The sequence below is a fragment of the Penicillium verrucosum genome (genome assembly GCF_028828655.1).
Source record: "Penicillium verrucosum strain IBT 35672 chromosome Unknown utg000004l_segment0_segment0, whole genome shotgun sequence".
Classification (NCBI taxonomy): Eukaryota; Fungi; Ascomycota; class Eurotiomycetes; order Eurotiales; family Aspergillaceae; genus Penicillium; species Penicillium verrucosum.
This window is the reverse complement of record NW_026643213.1, coordinates 1,280,159-1,300,497: the sequence shown is the minus strand read 5'-3', so window position 1 is coordinate 1,300,497 and position 20,339 is coordinate 1,280,159. Positions and strand designations below refer to the sequence as shown.

The 20,339-nt window shown below is 31.2% G+C and overlaps 2 protein-coding genes across 2 annotated transcripts; both read left to right on the top strand.

Moving 5' to 3' along the window:
• Window positions 1-7,171: 7,171 nt before the first annotated feature.
• N7516_009938 (uncharacterized protein) lies at window positions 7,172-8,414 on the top strand (the record flags this gene model as incomplete). Its single annotated transcript, XM_057222657.1, is given in 8 exon segments — window positions 7,172-7,228; window positions 7,241-7,447; window positions 7,621-7,662; window positions 7,762-7,836; window positions 8,015-8,052; window positions 8,097-8,147; window positions 8,262-8,332; window positions 8,347-8,414. Coding segments are annotated over 8 exon segments (609 nt in total), but the record flags the coding sequence as incomplete, so codon positions are not given.
• A 7,748-nt stretch (window positions 8,415-16,162) lies between these two features.
• Window positions 16,163-19,458, top strand: N7516_009937 (uncharacterized protein; the record flags this gene model as incomplete). Its single annotated transcript, XM_057222656.1, has 2 exons — window positions 16,163-16,223; window positions 19,295-19,458. Coding segments are annotated over 2 exons (225 nt in total), but the record flags the coding sequence as incomplete, so codon positions are not given.
• Window positions 19,459-20,339: the final 881 nt, after the last annotated feature.

Below are 20,339 nucleotides of genomic sequence, written 5' to 3'. Positions count from 1 at the left end.
TTAGCTAAGTAGACTAAAATTTATATTTTAAATATAGTATAAGACTTATTATAATATCTAAGAGAGTTAGTAAGTCTTATAAAACTTTAATTTATATTTTATAATTATAAATAGAATAATTTATACTCTTTCTACTATTTAAATAAATTATTAAACTTATTTATTATATATATAATTAAAATATTAATACTATTAAAAAGTTATTATTTCTAAAATAAATAATAATAAAAAATACTTAATATTAAATAATATAATAATAAATATTATTAAGAATATAAAATCTATTTAAAAAAATATAAAAAAGTTACTAATCTTTTTTAAATAAAAGAAGATTCTTTTAATTATCTTATTAATAATAATAAATTTATTAAAATTAGTTTTATATCTTTTATCTTTTATAAATATAATTAAAATAAGATTATAATAAAAGCTAGATAAGAACTCTATTTCTAATAAAATAAAAGTTATAAGATTACTAAAATAGCCTATAATTTAAAGTTAGATTTTATTTATTTTATAAAGCTTAATTATTATATTATTAATTTTTAATAAGTTATTAAAAGATTTAAATTTAATAAAAAAGCTTCTATTATTAATAATATACTTATTAATAACTAAATTAATTAATTAATAATTTTTAATTAATAATCTTAGATTAATTAAAAGAATAATATTAATTAAAGAAAGAATATTTTATAAAGATAGTACTATAAATAATATTTATTAAGAAGATATAAATAAAAAAGATATAGATTTTTTAACTTACTTTTTTATATTTAACTAAAAATTATTTAATATAATTAAAAAAGATCTTTTATTATCTTTTTTAATCTTTATATAATAAGATTAAGTAATATCTTTTTTTTTAATAAATTTTATAAGAAATTCTTTAGCTTTTTTTTTAATAAATTTTATAAGAAATTCTTTAGCTTTTTTTTTATTTTTTTATTTAGCTTTTTTATATTAATAATTAATTTTTTAATAATAATTAGATCTAATTTTTAATTATTTAGTCTTATTAATTTAATAAAATAAGAATATATAGTAAAAAAATACTTTTTTTTATATATATATTATAGTTATTTTTTTAAAATCTTATTTAATAAAAAGATTATCTAATTAGTAAAGAAAGTAGCTAATTTAATTTCTTATTTATTATTAAATATTATAAAAGTTTTTTATAAGACTTTACTTTTTAATTTCTTTCTATTAAAAAGTATTTATTTAAAGTAATAAGTATTAATAATACTTATAAAAATAGTTTATTATTCTATTATAAATATCTTAATATATTATTAATAATAGAATTATAGTTTATAAAATATTAATACTTATAAATAATATTTTCTTTAGACTTAATAAAGTCTACTTTCGCTATTTTATATTTTATATAAAGATTTTTAACTTTTAATAATTATATATTAATATTTATATCTTTAATTAAAATAAAGAGTAGCTTATTTTATTATCTTTTAATAAATTATATTTATATCTTACTAATAAAAAAAAGTATTTTTAAAATATTTAAAGAAGCTCTTTTATATTTTTTATATTAACTATTAAGCTTTATAATTTTTAAAAAAAAAAGATATTTTATTCTTTTAAAGACTTTATTAAATAATATTTAAATAATTCGATAATCTAATAAGTCTTATTTATAATTATAATAATTAGTATTATAATCTATAAATATTTTATTAAATAGATAATTATTTATAAGATCTTTAATATATTTTTTATTAGTTTTAAATAGTTATTTAGATTTTATTAAAAAAGAAATCTAGCTTTTTTTTAAAATTAATAGATCTAGATATTATTATATTTCTAAACTTTATTTAAAATTCTTTATATTTAAGAATTAGATTTATTATTAAAATAAGGATCTAAAAATTATCTTTTTTTATAAATATTATAATTAATATCTAAAAAAATAAAATTATTATAAAGAAATAATATCTTAGTATTATAATACTTATTTTTTATATTATTTAGAGATAAGAAAGAGATAAGAAGTAGATTAGATTATACTTTATCTAATATATTAACCTATTAACTTCTTATATACTTCTTACTTAGGGATATTAGGGGTTATTAAAGGCTTAGAATAAATAACTAAATAGTAATCTTATAAAGAAGAGTTACTAGCTAACTAGGCTTATAACTATCGAACGAAGGAATAGGGCAAGTAACTTAATACTAAGATCTTATTATATCGAGTAAGTAGTAAAATAAGTATATTTATTAAGAAGTATAAAGTCTTCTCTCTATATATCCCTAAGTGCTTACTAATAAGTAAGAAGTGGGTCCTACTTATATATAAAGAGAAAATCTAGTAATAACGGGACGGGCAAGGAGTCATTCTGGTCGACAATATATTAATAAAATCTTTATAGATTTTATAAATATTTTTATAATTATTTATTTAGATAATATTCTAATATTCTTATTTAATATAAAAGACTATATAAAATATATTTAAAAGATTCTTATAAGATTTTATAAATATAAATTTTATATAAAAAGATTAAAATATATATTTTATATTATAAAAATAGAATCTTTTAATTATATTATTATATTATGAAAATAGAATTTTTTAATTATATTATTATATTAAAAAATATATAAATAAATTAAAAAAAAATAAAAAATTTATATAAATGAAAATAACTTTATATATAAATAAATATAATATCTATTAAAAAATATAATATATAAATATAAATTATATAGACTATTAGAACTATTATTAATATTTTAAAGATTATTATAATAAATAAGTGTTAGATGAAATATAGGCTATATAGGAACAAGATATTAATCCAAGGGATTGATATTATAGACTCTAGAGAGAAAAAGAAGAAGAGAGAGAAAACTAGCTATAGTCTAAACATAAACCTAAGTCCTATAGGTCGGGATTATATATAGCCCTATATAGCTATCACGTGACCTCTAACACCCCCTTTAGGACGAAGACTATTACTAAATCTCTTTATCTCTACTAATAAAAACTCTCTATTTTATTTTTCTTATTTTCTACTATTTCCTATATATTATAAACCTATATCTATCCGTAAAATTTAGTATATAGATTAATTAAGATCTAGTATCTAGATAAACTTTATATATATATATTTATTAAGCGCTTTTATAAACCCGTTAGCGATATTACTCTTTATCTTAATATACCGTAGATCGATCTTCTTCTAAAAACTAGCGTCCTTAACAAAAAACTATTTTATATTAAGCTAACGTATACTATTCTTATACGATTTCTTATCTATTAGTAACTACGTATTAATATTATCTATTAAAATAATAATTAGATTACCTACCTTAGAAAGATTAAGCGCTTTAATAATCTTTAAAATCTACTAAGTATTCCTAGTAGATCGATCTAGAATATACTATTTAATAGCTATCGACGATAGAGTTATAATACTCTATTTCTTCGAGTACTAAATAATAGGTACGCTACCGAAAAACTAAATAGTACTCTTTATCAATTTTAAATTATACTAATTATTATATAAAATATCGGTATATATAAAGAACGAGGTATCGTCTACCCCCTTTAATATTATACTATAGTATATTATATTACTAAGATACCTATAGATAGTACGGACTATCTATAAATCGTTAATAGTTAAAGAAGTAGAACGATATTATAACTTTATAATACATGGGGTGCCAAAAGTTTGGTTATACTCCCTATTTATATATATATATTTATTCAACCACCTACTTTTAAACTTGAATTGCTTAATAATCATATATAAATAAAGATAATATTAATACTTTATATACTAGCCCTTTGCTTTCTTTACTACCTAGATTCTATTTAGTATAGATCGGATAAAAGTATCGATCTAACTCTAATTAAGAGCTTTCTAAGTAATATTAATTATAGTACGGAATCGCCTCTAATCTATCTTAGATTTATCCTATATATAGAGTTCTAGATAGAGTTTAAAGAGTTTCTTTTTAAAAAGGAACTAAATATTCTTAATTAGATTTAGATCCGGCGAATAAGGGGGCTATTCTATAATCTAAATACTATACTTTTTAAATTATAATTATATAATTTTTATTATATAAATTTAAGTATTATCTTACTAAAAAATAAAATTAGATTTATAGATTCTAAAAAGTCCTTTTTTAAAAGTTTTAATATAAGTTTTAATATTAAATCTATAATTAAGCTTTTTTTCTATAATAATTAAGCCTAAATAGCCGCTAATCTAGATAATAATCTATATTTTTTATAAAATCTATTTTTTATAAAGTTAAAAATTTATTAAATTAAATTAATATATTTTATTTTTAAGCTAGAAGATAAATTAAATATAAGAATTAGATTTTCTTTAGATAGAATATTTATTAAAAAATAGTATATTATTTAAATTATTAAGATTTAACTAATTCTTAATAAATTTATATTATCTTTTTATATTAAAAGATTTTAGAAAAATATATTTTTTTAACTTTTAATAACTAATTCCTAGCTTTTAGAATATATAATATATTATAATTTTTAAAATACTAGTTAGAAGTTTAATAATTAGCTTATTCTAGCTAATTATAAGAAACCGGTATATAATCTAATAAATATATCGAATAATAATTTATATAAGCTTCTTTAGCCTACCTTACTAGAGACGAGATAAAAGGGATTTAGTCGAATTAAAGCGGTTAATAGTATCGTATATAGCTTTATAGGAGTAACTAAAGTCGCGTATAATATATATCTTCTTTTAACCCTTAGAAACCGCGTAAAGAATTATAGTACGCGCTATTTCTAAAAGCTCGGCTTTTAACCTTCGGTTTCTACTAATTTCTATACCGAAAGCACGCATTTTAGTAGATTTATGGTTATTTAAAGATGATTAGTTAGTAGAGTGGGAAAGGGAAATAAAAGTATAACCAAACTTTTGGCACCCTATATAATTACCCCCTAAAACCCGGGCCCCTAATACGTCTACGAGCCTAGATAGACGTAGCTAAAGACGAAGTCTGTAAGAATTTACTGTTTTTAGGTGTAAGGCCTGTCAACCGGGTAAGATACGTTGGCTTAGGAGAAGGAAACAAGGGTGTATTGGGCTGTATATGCTAAGACTAATTCTTGCTAGAATTTAGGGGTCCCGGGGGGACCTAAGATTAAAAGGAAATATACGTGCTAAGGCTCGGTACCGATTAGGTAACGAATCCTATATGATTTATATATATATTAGAAACTTCTATAAATATATATATCGCCTAAGTTCCTATTTTATTTTTAAAAGGACCTTTATCCTTTATAATTATTCCCCCTTCTTCTATAAGGATATCTATATCTAAAATAGATAGTAGCTATAAAGTATCGGGGAGATATTAGTAATACTCTATAATAAAAAAGTTATAATTAGAATAATTCCGAATCTTTATCTAATTTTTTCTATATCTTTATAATATTAGAGCTATATAGCTATAGATATATTTATAGTAGAGAACCCTAATTTCCTAACTATCCTTAATATTTAGTATTAATTTTACTATACCTACTATTTATAGAAATCGAATCTATCTAAAAAATATATAATATATAAGCTATCTTTATTCGATAATTATTTATTTTATCTTTAGAATAAGCGTAGTTCTATTTTCTATTTAGTATTTCTTATATAAAACTAACTCTAAAAAATACTAATAATATAATTAATAAAAATCGATATATAAATCTTTATTAAAGAGAATATAGAGAGATCGCGTTAAATTAATCGCGATTCTAGAGTAGGTAGCTTAGTACTAATTACCTATAAATAGATATTATATATAAAATATAATATATCTCTAGGAGATAGATAAGAGGATTATTAATTTAGCTAAAGACTTTAATACTACCTATAAAGCGTATAAGTCCGATTATAGGTTTTTAGATAAAGACCGGAAGGATTCTATAAAGGCCGAGATAGATTCTCGGAAATTATATATTCCGGTAGTAATTCGCTAACGACCTATTTTAGTATTATAGCTATCTCGCTAATCGCTATATAATATACCTAAACCCTATCCCGCGCCCCCTTATTTCTTCGATAGAAGAGTAGTAGAAATAGTTCTATACTAAAGCGGGATAGCGTCTCTAGGTAGGAGATAACGGTTTTATTATTTAGATCTAGGATAAATATAATCTTTTAGTAATTTTGCTAAGCGTAAGCGAAGCAAATAATATAGGCAATATACCTAATAGACTATACTAAAAAACCCGCCTTATAAATTCTAAGATCCTAGCCTCTAATTAGCTATAGAATTCACTCCTTATATAATTAGGGTAGGGTTATATTACGTAATTCGACTTTAAGGGCCCGGCCTAGATTTATATATAATAGATAATACTATATATTTAGTATATACTTCCTATTATTATCCGGCCTATATATAACCCGGCTTTAAATAGGCCTTATTACTTTTTTTATAATATAGTCTTATACCGCGTTATCTAATACTAATTATCTATTTTATAAACTATATTACCTCTACCTCTTATTATAGCTCTATTTATATACGCTTATAAGCCTCCTCGCGTTATAATAGATCTTATAACTTACGTTAAATATAGTAATACTAAGCCTATAGATTAATTTAATATATCCTAGGATCTTATAATTTATACTAAGTCCCCCTAAACAAAAAGCATTTGTGCAGAGGCGGCCATTTCTGGCCTCAAAGGGGGCCGAAAGTGGCCGCCTCGGCACAGTTCTTCCGCACACGCACTTTCAGTCCCAGAGCCACGCGCTCCTCGCCTCCCCCTTATAACGCGCACCGTCACGTTCTTATTCGGTCATATCGGTGCCTAGGCGCGTGGCTCCCCTTCCCCTGCCCTCGAGCCCCGCTCCTACTTTCTATCGACTTCTACCCACCTCCGGGCCTACTCCTTAAGCGCTACTATGACACCTTCGTTTTATAAGGTCGCCAAAAATGGCACACTCCATCCTAGGCTCATTAGTCGCTAGGGAAATGGGGTCTATAGCTATAAAGCCGCTAATAGTCCCTCCTCATTCTCCTACCTAGCCCTCCTCTCACCTATCCTTTACTAGTCCCTCCTTTAGCGCGCGCTTTATAGTCGTTCGTTATCTCTATTAATTTGTCTACCTACCTAGAGCGGCTTCGCGTATATCTTTATTTCCCTAGACGCAGTATAAGCGACATTATAGATCTATCCTCTACGACCGATAGTAATACTTCCGGGGTGTCTTTCTAGCCTAATATCGATACGGCCGATAACTCCGATTCCGGGGAAGCCTCAAATTCAACCGAGCTAACAACTCCGGAACCTACCTATCTTCCTAATACTCGTAGTAGACCTTCTACCCGTCTAAAACAACCCGTACCCCGTCTAGCGGACGCTAGTATTCTACCCGATCTTAGTGATAACCTAGATAACGATATAGACGAGGACATTACAAACGTACCACTTGATTATAGGCGCTTAGAATAAACTAAGGTTCGGGGTCGACGAATAGAAAAGCGCTAGGATAAGTAAGCATTTATTCAAACCTACGTAATAGGGAGGTGATTACTAATATAAGGCGTAGGTATTACCGAGTTAAGGCTACTTAGGCTAGTACGCTGTTAAAATAGGATAACCTAGTAGAGGCACTACGCGAGGTTACTCCTAATAACGTATATCGTTTTTTCAACTATTATATAAAGCTAAAGTATAGCGAAGGCGGTCGTTATCTAAAGGGAATATCGAAAGCGAGCGCCCTAAAAGCTAATTAGAAAGGATTTCGGGGTTACTATCGAAGAATTATACGGACTAGGATAACGGCCGAAGATAGCGAAGAGATTAATACGGTAAGTTATTCCTCTTAGTCTAACGCTTAGAGCTAACTAGGTTCTAGGGCATTCGGAAACTTATCGATAAATTCGACCTCGATATATAAGAACGGGGCAAAGAGCCGGTATACGTCTAAGACTTAACTAAATTAAACGAGACGATTCTCCGAACTTAGGAAAGACGATTTCATTTTAGATACGAGCGAATCTAGCTCTATCTCTTCAATATACTCGGTATTTATACCGTAAACCGTCTATATACTCTTCTTTCGCTATAGTTCTACTATCTACGTTTCTCTATATAAGATAATCCGGACGGGGGCCCTCCCGTACTTTTAGTAGAGATTAAATCGGAGTATATAAAGCGATTCCTTAGAACTTCCTAAATATATATATCGTGCGTTAAACCCAGGAATAATAATCCTAATATTAACACTACTTAGTAATAATTTTCCTTTCCCTAAAATTATTAACGATCCGTCGCTTATCTTTAGCCCTTATATATTTATATTCGGTATACTTCTTTAGCTCTAAGCCTTCAAAGTCCCTACGCTTTCCTCTATAGAGCGCCTTCGAAAGCTATTCGTTTAAGGTAGCCGATAATAGATAGAACTACCCTTAAAGCGCGAAGTCGAAGGCTATTATATCTTCTATAAGATAGAAGTAATTAATAGACGTACGGTTCTTTAATAGAACTAGCCGATAACCGATAGCGCTATATCTAGGCGTCTAAGAAATCTAGGAGAGATCTACGGCCTCCTTTAGTCAATATTCGCCTATCGTTTTCGCTATAGAGGGGGAAAGATATTAAACGAAAGTAGCGCGGTTAGCGAAGTATAGCAAAATCTAATTATAAAACACGCTAATACTCGCACTTTCTTAAATTATTATCTTCTACGATATATCGACACCGATATATAAAACGTTATAAACGGCCGCGAATCTAATAAGTCTTTAATACGCGCTATCACCCAGATAAGTAGGTAGATTAATAAGAGACGCCCTCGATACCTTACTTCGGAGTAACGAGCGTCCCTTTATAAATATCTAGAATATATCGAGGCTACTCGGCGAATAAAGGAGTAAGCCAAGGAGTGCAAATACGATCCTAGTATAGCGATATAATCGCGATTAGAGAAATTGATACGCGAAACCTCTAATATATTCGGCCGGTTAGAAAGAATACTAAGACGGAAGGTACGCTATAAGTTCGACCGCAAATAGGCTATTATAGATATTAAGCGATAGCTCTTAGGGGCTACTATTAATAACGAAGAGGCGAAGAAGATACTTTAAGTAGAAGACTAGATACTACCGGAGTAAATTAATCTTCTTAAGAAATTATTTATATAGCCTACCTCTTAATCCCTAGAGGCGGAGTAGCAAAGAAGGAACGCTACCGTGGCTACGATCTCCCGATACTATAGTTTCCTTAAAGATAGGCTATTACGTAAGCGACGTAAACGGGCTATACTAAGTGATAGGTTCGATAAAGAACAGACTAGCGTATTACTAGAGCTAGCTAAGAAGAGTTATAGCTCTCTAAAGCCTTCGTAGTAGGATATTCTTCTTATAAATACTAAAAATTATATCAAAAAGGCTAAGAAGCCCCGCCGATATTTTTAATATTATAACGATACCGAACTTCCTATTTATCGCTATATATAGAAATATAGCGAATATAAGTCGACTCTACGATACTTTCGAGAGAAGCACTTATATAATCGAAAATATCATATATATAACGAAGATCTACTATATAAGATATATCTTCGCAGGTATATAGAAGAGGTTCATCGCCTTAATACTAAACGGAATTACTACGCTAAGAAAGATACGAAAGAAGATACGGGATCAGATATTAATACCGATTAATTAGGAGGCTTATAGGTTTTCGGTCAAATTTAAGAACTTTATCCTTTTTTCTTTGCTTAGCCGTTTCCACTCTTCGAGTAAACGTCTACGCTCCCGTCTTTAGTAGCAGTCTAGCCCTCCTATATAGCTCTACACAATAGTAATACACTATAAACGCCAGTAAGTTATACGTTACGCTTATAAGCTAGTAGCTCTAGGAACCAACTAAAGTTCCCTAGAACGAAGTATTATTCCTAGGGGCTTTAAGGTTGATTCTTAGGAGCTTAGGCGTATCGGGGCCTAATATTAATAAATAATATAATACAGCTAACGGTTACTTAGGGGGTCGACTAGAAGTATAATATTAAAGTTACTATCTACGATATATATATATATCATTCTTAATATACCCCCGTAGAATTCTACAGCACGATCCCTATACCTCCCGGGAAGTGTTACGTTAGTTCCTAGAGGACGTTTAGCTCCTAGAAGCCGATAGCATAACTAGAAGCGATAATTAAAAATAAGCGTTAAAGTTTTCCTAGAGTATAATCCTAGAGAAGGTTCCCCCGTTTAGTATACGCGGGCCAGCTTCCTAGGAGTATAAAGTTTATCTTTAGGAATACGGACCACCTCTCCTAGGAGCTATATTACTCCTAGAACCCTACATCAAGTTCCTAGAGGCAACTACTAGTCATCTTAGGATTAACGGAAGTGATTCTAGGATCGGTATTTTCCTCATTTTTCCAAACTAGGGTGATCCGTATCTTATTTTACTATACGTATACTAGCCCTAGGGACTCTTATCTATTATAGGGGCACTTTATTCGAGCCTAGGAACCTATAATTTACCTCTAGGAAAGGCTTAAGCTTCTAGGAGTAGCGAAGCTCCTAGAGCTAGCCTATACGTCCCTAAAGTCGATAGGGCCTATATATAAAAGTGCCTCTCAAATTTTCTTAATTCATCCTTAAAGGAAGTCGATCCTAGAGACAGCCCTAGTGGCTCTAGTAACGTATAAGCCGACCCTAGGAGCTTATAAATATATATATTGATAAATACAAACTCTTTTAATTCTCCGTTTCCAGGTACTTCCCCTTATTATTCGGTCTTATAGTCCCTATATATAGCAAGCCGTTTCGTACCGCTAGGGAATACCTTAAAACTACTATATAGCTAGAGGTATACTTACAATACTTCGCAAGTAAAGGGCTTCCGGATAAGGTTAGCTTTTAGATATTTTACGACCCCGGGTATATTACGCGCCACTTCGATACTATTTATCCTAAAGAAGAACCCCTTAAATATAACTAGTATAAAGTAGGCTTACTATATCGAATAGCTTTATAACGCTATACTTCTAATATATACCGCGTACGGAGTCGCTAGCTATACTCGAATCCGATATAGGGACTTCAAAAACAAGAATAGACCGGCTATAAATATACCCGACTCAGTACTTAACGTTTTATATATACTATTTTAGTTTTATGCAATCTAATCGGGTTATATATATATATACGATAAATCACGCAAAATAGTATCTAATCGTCCCTTAGAAGTAGCCTACTTAAACTATTAGCTCTTAGGTATATAATAAGCCTTATACCCTAACTCTAGCTTAGTTAGACTTCTACTTTCCTCCTACCTAGTCAACCTAGCACCTAGGTATACGTATCTTCTTTTTAAGCCATAATAACTAGCCCTTTAAGCACGATTATTATTAAAGATAACGAACTACCCCCGAGCTAGCGGTCAGCCAATTTATAGGTCTAAAGGACGTCTCTACGTACATCTCCTAAGATCCTAATTAAACCAAACGATGCTGCGAGTGGTAGTATAGAACTATCCCACAAACGCAAAAGGGCTAAAAGGAAACAACCTAACACTCTAGTATAGCCTTTCCTCTAAGATACCCCGTTTTCCTAAGCTAATAATAAGACCAAGATACCTATTTCAAGAAGCTGCGTAAGATATTTGACTAAAGAGATCAAGAAGTTAAAAAGCTCGATCAAAAAGTTAAAAATCTCGAGCAAGAAGTTGAAAAGTAGCAAAAGCAAGTCTAGGAACTTCAGAGTAAGCTTCTCCTATAGGAAGACCGGCATTAAGAGGAGCTTTCCCGACGACGCATTCTAGACTATAAAATTTACTATAAGCAGCCGGATTGTTAGCATAATCTACTATATAGGCATATGATTTGTGAGCTATATGTAAAACTAGTTAATCTAAGCACGTGCCCTTTTTATAGATAGACATTTTCGGGGTATATCAAATACTATCCATTTACAAAATAGATATATATATATTTTCTAATTTAAGCTCGATGCACTTAGTGATTTAGCTCGAAATCCTCTTTTACGAGCTTAGGACTAATTATAATTTACGAATACCATAAAGTTTATAGTATATAACTAAAAGATAGGGTCGGGACCGTGCCAATCATAGACGCTTAGGCTATTTTTAGCATTATCTTCGATATTAACGCCGTCTAACAGTTCAAACTTATTACTCTACGTCTTAAAGTAAAATTGCCGGATTATTCTGATTTTCTTACAATTTCATAAGGTAGCTAGATAGAGTAGATCTCTATATTTATCTATAAGTATAGCGTACTACTACTATATACCTACGTACCAATCCCAATTTCCCAGCGATTTTAGAAAGAATCCTATTCTAAGGAAATAGAGATACTATAAGATAATTGAACTTAAAGATTTAAATATTATAACGGGGAAATAGGTATATTTAGGTCGTAGAAGACGGGTATACTTATACACCTTATCTATATTACGCTTTTACGCCTTATAACTATTACGCCAATTTCTTATATCCGGTTAACACCGCTAGGAGTCGAAGATTATTAGTATCTAGGAACTATACCTATCTCCCCTAGGGGCGAGCCAGACCGTTCCTAGCCTCTCTTATCTTTAATCCTAAGTTATTTCGGTAATCCTAAAGACAAAGTCGATATTCTTAGGGACGGACTAGTAATCCTAGGGATAGACGGGTATTCTTAGGGATAGACTAGTAATCCTAGGGACGGACTAGTGATCCTAGGGACGGATTAGTAATCCTAAAGACAGAGTCGGTAATTCTAGAGACGGACTAGTTTTCTTAAAGCAATCTATCTCGCTTCCCGATCCGCTACTATCCGCAAATATATACGTAGCCTATCTCTCGGATACGAATTAGTAGAATAGATTCACTACAGTCTATATCTTACTAGTCGATAATCCCGACCGTACAACATCGATAATATAGTAGATATTAGCATAATTAGAAGTCTATACTACCTTAAGAAACCCGTCTATAAATTGCTAATAGTACATAATTTCTTCTTCTATCATACTTAAGTAATGCCGAAATTAGTCTTTCCTTTTTACATTTAAGGCCCTTAACTTATAGGGCAGACGGTTAAGCTCCTAGAAGCACTCGGTCTCCTAGAAACGGGAGTATGGTTCCCGGAAACCGGACGGGTGCTCCTAGGAACGATATAAGTATTTCTAGGAGCTTATATAGTCCTAGGAACTATACTTCCGTTTCTAGGAAACTAGCAGCCTTAAGCTATCGATAAAAATAGACACCTTATTAGCTACGAAAGTACGTAAACGATATTAATATAATAAACTATAGACTTAACTAATAGTTATAATAGAATATCGTAACCAACTTATAAGTCTTACGTTACTAGCCGTCTTTAGACCTAAGGTTCACGACTATATAGGGCGTAAAGTCGGAGGAGACGCTAGTAGGCGGTCTAGTGGTCTAGTAGGTCTTAAGACCGCGGTCTTAAAATCTACCATATCTCTAGATCTATATCTACCGCCCTCGGGCCGGTATCACCGAGCCCTAGTACGTAGTCCTATATAAGCAGACTTTAGATATAGTTCTTATAACTACCTATAATTCAAGTCTTTAGTCTAATATCTTTAATAGCCTTACGACGAAACACGTATTAACTCGGGCTTCGATCCTAACCTTAGGCCGGTCACCGTCTTAGGGCTACTTTAATACGATTAGTTCGAAGGCTAACTTAATATACTAAGCAATCTTTATAAGTTTAATCTGTCTTTCGTATCCTAGATCTTCTTCCCTATTTTAATCTCCTAGAAGTCTTAACCATAGCCCTAGGAACCACTTATGATTCTAGGAGTTAATAAAGCTATTAACAGGAATATAGCTTTAATTCCTCGAAGTAGGGGTAAAAAGCCCCAGGAGCTACGTTATATTTCCTAGGATCTATTTAACTCCTAGAAGCTACTTATATACTCCTAGACCGCACTAAAGTTTCTAGGAGCAAGAGAACCCCTAGGGCCAAGACGTACGCTATTAAAACACGCTTCTAGGATCTATACTATCGGCTTTTGGGAGCTAAACGTCCTTTAGGAACTATATCTATCTCCCTTAGGAGCGAGCTAGACCGTTCCTAGCCTCTCTTACCTTTAATTATAAGTCATTTTTATAATCCTAGGGGGGGACTAGTGTTCTTAGGGACGGACGGGTAATCCTAAAGGCAGAGTCGGTAATCCTAGGGACGGACTAATAATCCTAGGGACGGACTAGTGATTCTATAGATAGACTAGTATTCCTAAAGCAATCTATCTCGCTCCCCGATCCGCCACGATCCGCCACGATCCGCTACAACAGTTCCTAGAGGCTATTAAGCTTCTAGAGGCCGTAAGCATGACCCTAAGAGCGATAGTAGTAGGCTCCCTAACTACTTAGCAAAACATAGATTAATTAGGTAAGCAGCTAGCTAGGTTTAAACTAGAATAAGATAGGCAAACGTATTTAAGTGTGGTATCGTAGAAGAATTAAGAGGCCACTTATTTTCGATGGCTTTCGAGGCCGATTCAACGTGTTTGAGTACTTGTTATAATAAAGTAAGGAAACGGATGCCCTTTAAAAAAATGGTATTATAGAAATCGGATAGGTTAGTACTATAGATCCTAAATATATATTAACTATTATATACGATAAACTCGATAAACGTTAAGTAAATAGGAAGTCAATAGTTGTTAACGTCAGTTAGTTCTTACGGTCCTTATTCTTTATACGCAAGTCAAACGTGAGGGGAGTTCTTTATGAGTGTTTTACTCGTTCGAAGAAAGTATATATTTAATTTTGTTTAATAAATTTAATTGATCACTACCTTAGCAGAAAAGGAAGGGTGGTATTTATTAGATATTATTAGCTTATTTGTCTCTACTTACTTTAATATCCGTATATCCCCTAATACCTTACCACCCCCTAAGTTTACTAGCGAGATTTTTTTTCACCCCGCTCCTATAAGATTATTCTTAGCCGATTGCTAATACTTAACGTCACTATATACCCCTCTTTACCTTATTCCCTTAGCAACCGATATTCAGCCACTCGGCAGAGAACGGACTAGCTAAGATACAAGAATCCTATAGACTCGAGAGCCCTATTCTATAGTTACTCGACGTTTCTTTATACGCGCTATATCCTACTACCCTTTTTACTTTTTATCGCATTAATATATTAAGTCTCTTTTTATACGTATTTCATACGTTCCTATATTTATTATTCTTTCCGTACATTACTAGTTTATAGTTTAGGACTAGCGTTACTCTAAAACTAAACTAACCGAGTTAAGTATATACAAATTATATATAATAGAAAGAAAGAGTTAACGATTAGAGGTAGTAAGCAATAGTAAACAAAGAACTACTCGTAGAGTCATAATATTAATAAGCGATAAAATTTAACCTAGGGTTTATATATTTTTAACGATCTAACGATCTAACGATTATAATAGTAGAATAAACGAAACACTATAGACTAACTAAGGAGTAAGGTTAGACTTATAGCGGTTAGTAATTAAACGATTAATTAGCTTAGAAATCCGAGTACAGAAGTTTTATCAAATCTTTATCTCCTAAATTTAAGGTATAATACTAGTTATAAAATTAATTAATATAGAAAAGATTTATTTTTCTAAATAGAAAATTAGTTACTCTATTCACACCTATATTTAACCGATTCTTCTAATATTTATATATCGGTTAGCTCTAATAACTAGACTTTAGCTTAATACATTATAATATCGTTAACCGGCTCCTCGACCTTTAGAGAAGCTAACCGCTTTTCGGTACAGCGGGTATTAATATAGCTATATCAATAAACTTATTAGGACAGTTTTAGGTCTACGTAGGCTATAACTCTAAAGACCACGGTTTCTAGAGGGCGACACTAGTTTTCAACGCTTTAATACTATAGCTATTCGAAGGGTTTTAGAATCCCTAAGAACTACTTAAATATATATATTTAGATCCCTAATCTCCTTAGCTATTCCTAATAGTAACGCTTTAAGGCATCTCTAAACATAACTTCTATACCTCCCACCCAGTCTAATCAACCTAGATCTATCAAAAAGTCTATACACTAAAAGCAAGGCCGTCACAAATCAAGCTTAATAAAAAAAGCGTCCGAATATAGCAAGATATACAATACAAACGTCTATATAGGCATACGCCTTCGGGAAACCGGCTAAGTATTTATCCTATCAGCGGATACTTCGGGATTTTAGGTATTCCTTAGCTCACAATTAGTATATCTTTAATTATATTTATAATAAAAAGACAACTAACCTATTAAGAATTCCTACTATCCAGCCCCAAAGCTAGTCATAAACCCAGATCTAGAGCAAGTTAACAAAGATACATCTAAATAATATATATAAAGTTATATAACTAGAGCGGTTCTTCTACTAGATTAGACCTTTATAATCAATATTTTATTTACTATATTCTCGGTAGGCGACTTAGAACAGTCATTATCTTAATAGATTAGAAGTCACTAAGGCCCTAAAGGTCAAGGAGGCTAGAATAAAGCCTAGAAATATAGCTAGCACGGGTAGAATTAAACTAGCCTTACGATAGTTTTTATTACCCCACTAAAATGATTTAGCTACTCTAAGATAGAGAAAGGAGTAGCGGTAGGCTAATTATATATTATACTCCAACCAACCCATCAAAACGTATAATTAATAGGACGAAAATACACAGTATATATCCTAAATAAAAATAACAATATATAAGAGATAAAAAAAACCCTTCGTATTTTATCTATCTATCATCAGATTATCTAAAGCCTATAATAAGGCAATAATATATATAATACGTCCAATAGCTTTAAACTTTTATCTACTCAGGATCTAAGTCTAGGGTAAGCACTATATTAAAACCGAATAGATCTAAAGGGGGGGGAGTAGACATTACTATATAGTGTATTCAGAGGAAGAGTAGAGGAAACGGTTAGCGGGAAGTAGAAGATAGGGTGACCTAGATAACGATTAAGTTAGATAGAGAGCGGGCTAAAAAAAATACCCTTCAATACCGCCTTCTTTTATCGTGGGACGGTTTCAGTGGCTATATATAAGCGCCTACCGAGGCTCTGAAACGGGAACATAGATCTAGCGTCTATAGCGTAAACTATCGTCTAATAAAAGCCACTATAGAGACCCGCTCCTATAGTAAGATGATAAGCCAATAAACGCAATCCTTACTAAACGGCGTCTAGCTAAACCGCTATCGGCAATTTATAGTCGCCCTAGACTATCTCAAAACTAGCCCGGGCCTAGAATAATTAGACTAGGAGAGAACTAGTATTAAGACCTAGCTTATATAACGTTTACCTTTCTATATCGTATATACTCTTTAGTTAGCCGTATTATGACTAATTTCCTCTTAAGAGGATTATTCTAAGGAAACCTTACTCTTAAAACGGTCTAGCTAGTAGTGATTTTTTATCCTCTTATTTCATACTCTATAGGATACTCTATATAGATCTATTATAGATATAAGATCTATCTTTCATCCTAGTACCACTTCTATTAGAATTCTTTCGGGGACTATACGTCTTATCTATATCATGCTCTTAGTATAAGTAGCATAGGTCTATATATGTCCTAAAACGGGTATCTTATGAGTACCTAGGATACTATCTATAGAAGGTTCTTCTCCTTTATAAGTTGACTATTAGTCGCGAGCTTCTCTTCTTTATACTTAAATACCACAACTCGGCTTAACGCCTACGAGCTTTCTACTTAGTATAATATATTATTTAAAAGCTATACCGGAAGTTTATTTATATCTTATATCTTATTAAAGGCTCGAAGGCTTAAATATATTTATATTCGTAGTCGCTATTTATATTAGGCTCTTTTATACATTCTACTGACCGCCTCTAGGAAGCCCTAGCGATTCGCTACGCTTCTAGAGTACTACTAGTTTCTATATAGACTTCCTTCCTATATAGCAGTTTCTATATAGACTTCCCTTTTATATAGCAGTTTCTATATAGACTTCCTTCCTATAGAGTAGTTTCTATATAGACCGCCCTTCTATATAGCAATTTCTTATTCTCTAAGAAAGTATTATATAGCTCTTTAGTTATCGATCTACGCTAGAAAAGATTCTAATAACTCTTCATCCGTATAATCCGTTATAGGGCCGGTAAAAATAAGCCTTACTTCTAGTCTAACTACCCAAATATCATATAAATATTCATAATATTCAGCCGTACTTTATTTAGGGGTTTTAAAAAGTCTAATAGGCCATTTAGGAAGGCCTTAGTTTTATCCCGGGTAGTTAGAGCTTACTAAAGAACTAAGACCTTCACATAATTCTTTAGGCTTAGGCGAGAAAACCCTTCCGACTAAAAGATTCTATCTAGCCGGGCTATATACAAATCTCGAATAGTTCGAGGCCCTATATTATCTTTTTAGAAATAGTACAAGTATACTATACCTTCGCTCTCCCTTTATAGTAGTTCTAATATTCCTAGAATATATCTTCCTAAGACATAATATATTTCCGAGATAGGTAGATAAAATCGAGGAGAAAATAATAAGACTTAAACTTTAAGAAGGTAATTTTAAATAAACCTAAATAAAAGATCCCTTTAAAATTTTATATTCGGAATATTCGACCTTTAGGAAAATTATAGTACGCAAATTTTAAGAGGCGGTATAATTTAAGTGATTATAAAATCTATAGCCCGAAATTTTAAAAGATAATATAATTCAAGTAATAGTAAAATTTATAGCCCGAAATTTTAGCCCCCTAAGAATATTCTATTATCCTAAAGCTTATAGATCTATAATTTTTTACTCCGTTAGTATTAACCGGATATAGGGAATTAGCGTAATAGTTACAAGGTACAAAAGCGCAATACAAACAAGATATATAAGCATAAGCGCCTACGAGATAAATATAATATATAGCCACTTCCACATTCTTTTATTCTCGGCCTTTCAAAGGAAACTTACTCTTGAAATACGGTTACTTTCCCGTCGCTATACCTATTTAATAACCGCAAATAATACTAGTGATTACCCTTTAAGTCTTACGGGCGCCGCCTTTATAAGTTTAATATATAAAGGACCAATTTACGTATAATAATTTGAGGAATATTGTGGTCTTTAAATACCGTGGTCTTTTCGCGTTCTATTATTGATAGCTCCCCTTTATATAATAACATTTATATTTATTAAGCCCTTTTCTATTAGCGGACTAAGAGTCCCCTCTATCTATATTTTTCTATATAGTTTTCTCTACTTCCCAAATACCCTAGATATTAAGATAACATACCCAATAGCCGCTATTAAGGCTACTAAGTCTAAGGGTACCACTTCGAAAAGAAAATTAATACAGCAAAAACAATACCAGCGTAAAGCAAGTCTAATAAGAAAGGCATACGAATATAGTAGGATATACAGCGCAGATATATACATAGGAATTCGTATCCGAGAGACGGGCTAGGTACATATTTTATTAGCGGATACTTCTAGATTCTAGGCTTTCCTTAGCTTATAATTAGTATATCTCAAACTATAGCTCTAATAAAAAGATAATTGACCTATCAAGAACTCCTACTATCCAGCCCCGATGCTAATAATAGACCAGGATCTATAGTAGGTTAGCAAAGATATACCGTAATAACCTATATAAAGTTATAAGACCGAAGCGGAACTCTTACTAGAAAGAACCTTTATCTTTCCTATCCTCAATCAGAGATTTTATATAACCATTATCCTAATAGTTTAATTTACTTTACGAGAATATAGCCGTGATTAGCGGTCTAATAATAAATTCTATATATAGAAGAAGGCTTTATAAGGAAGAGATCTCCGTATAAAAGATAACTATAATATAGAGGCTTACGGAGACCTAATTACTAACCTAAATAGGGCTAGCAAATACGAGATATTATTAGCTAGCCTAGCTACTCAGTCTTCCTACTCCTAGATAGAGAAAGGAGTAGAGAACCCTTCTTAGATCTTTAGTACGTCCTTATCTCCGGCTAATACCGAACAACTTTAATATTATTACCTCCGTAATTTCTACTTAGGAACGCTATAGGTCCTAAGAGCGAAGGGCTAGTAAATAACTATTTAGAACTTATAAGATAGTTTCCTACATACTAGGACGCTTATTCCTAGGATCTATAGTATAGTTCCTAGGTACGCTCTTAGCCGCTCCTAGGAATCAGAGAGGTATTTTTAAGATCACTTAATCCGTACCTAGGAGCGCGTCTAGCGTTCCTAGGCTATAATTAGCTCCGGGGAACTCGATCGGCGTTCCCAGAAGCCTATATCTTATTTAGGGTCTATAAGACCGAGCTAAAGTCTATACTAGGTCGA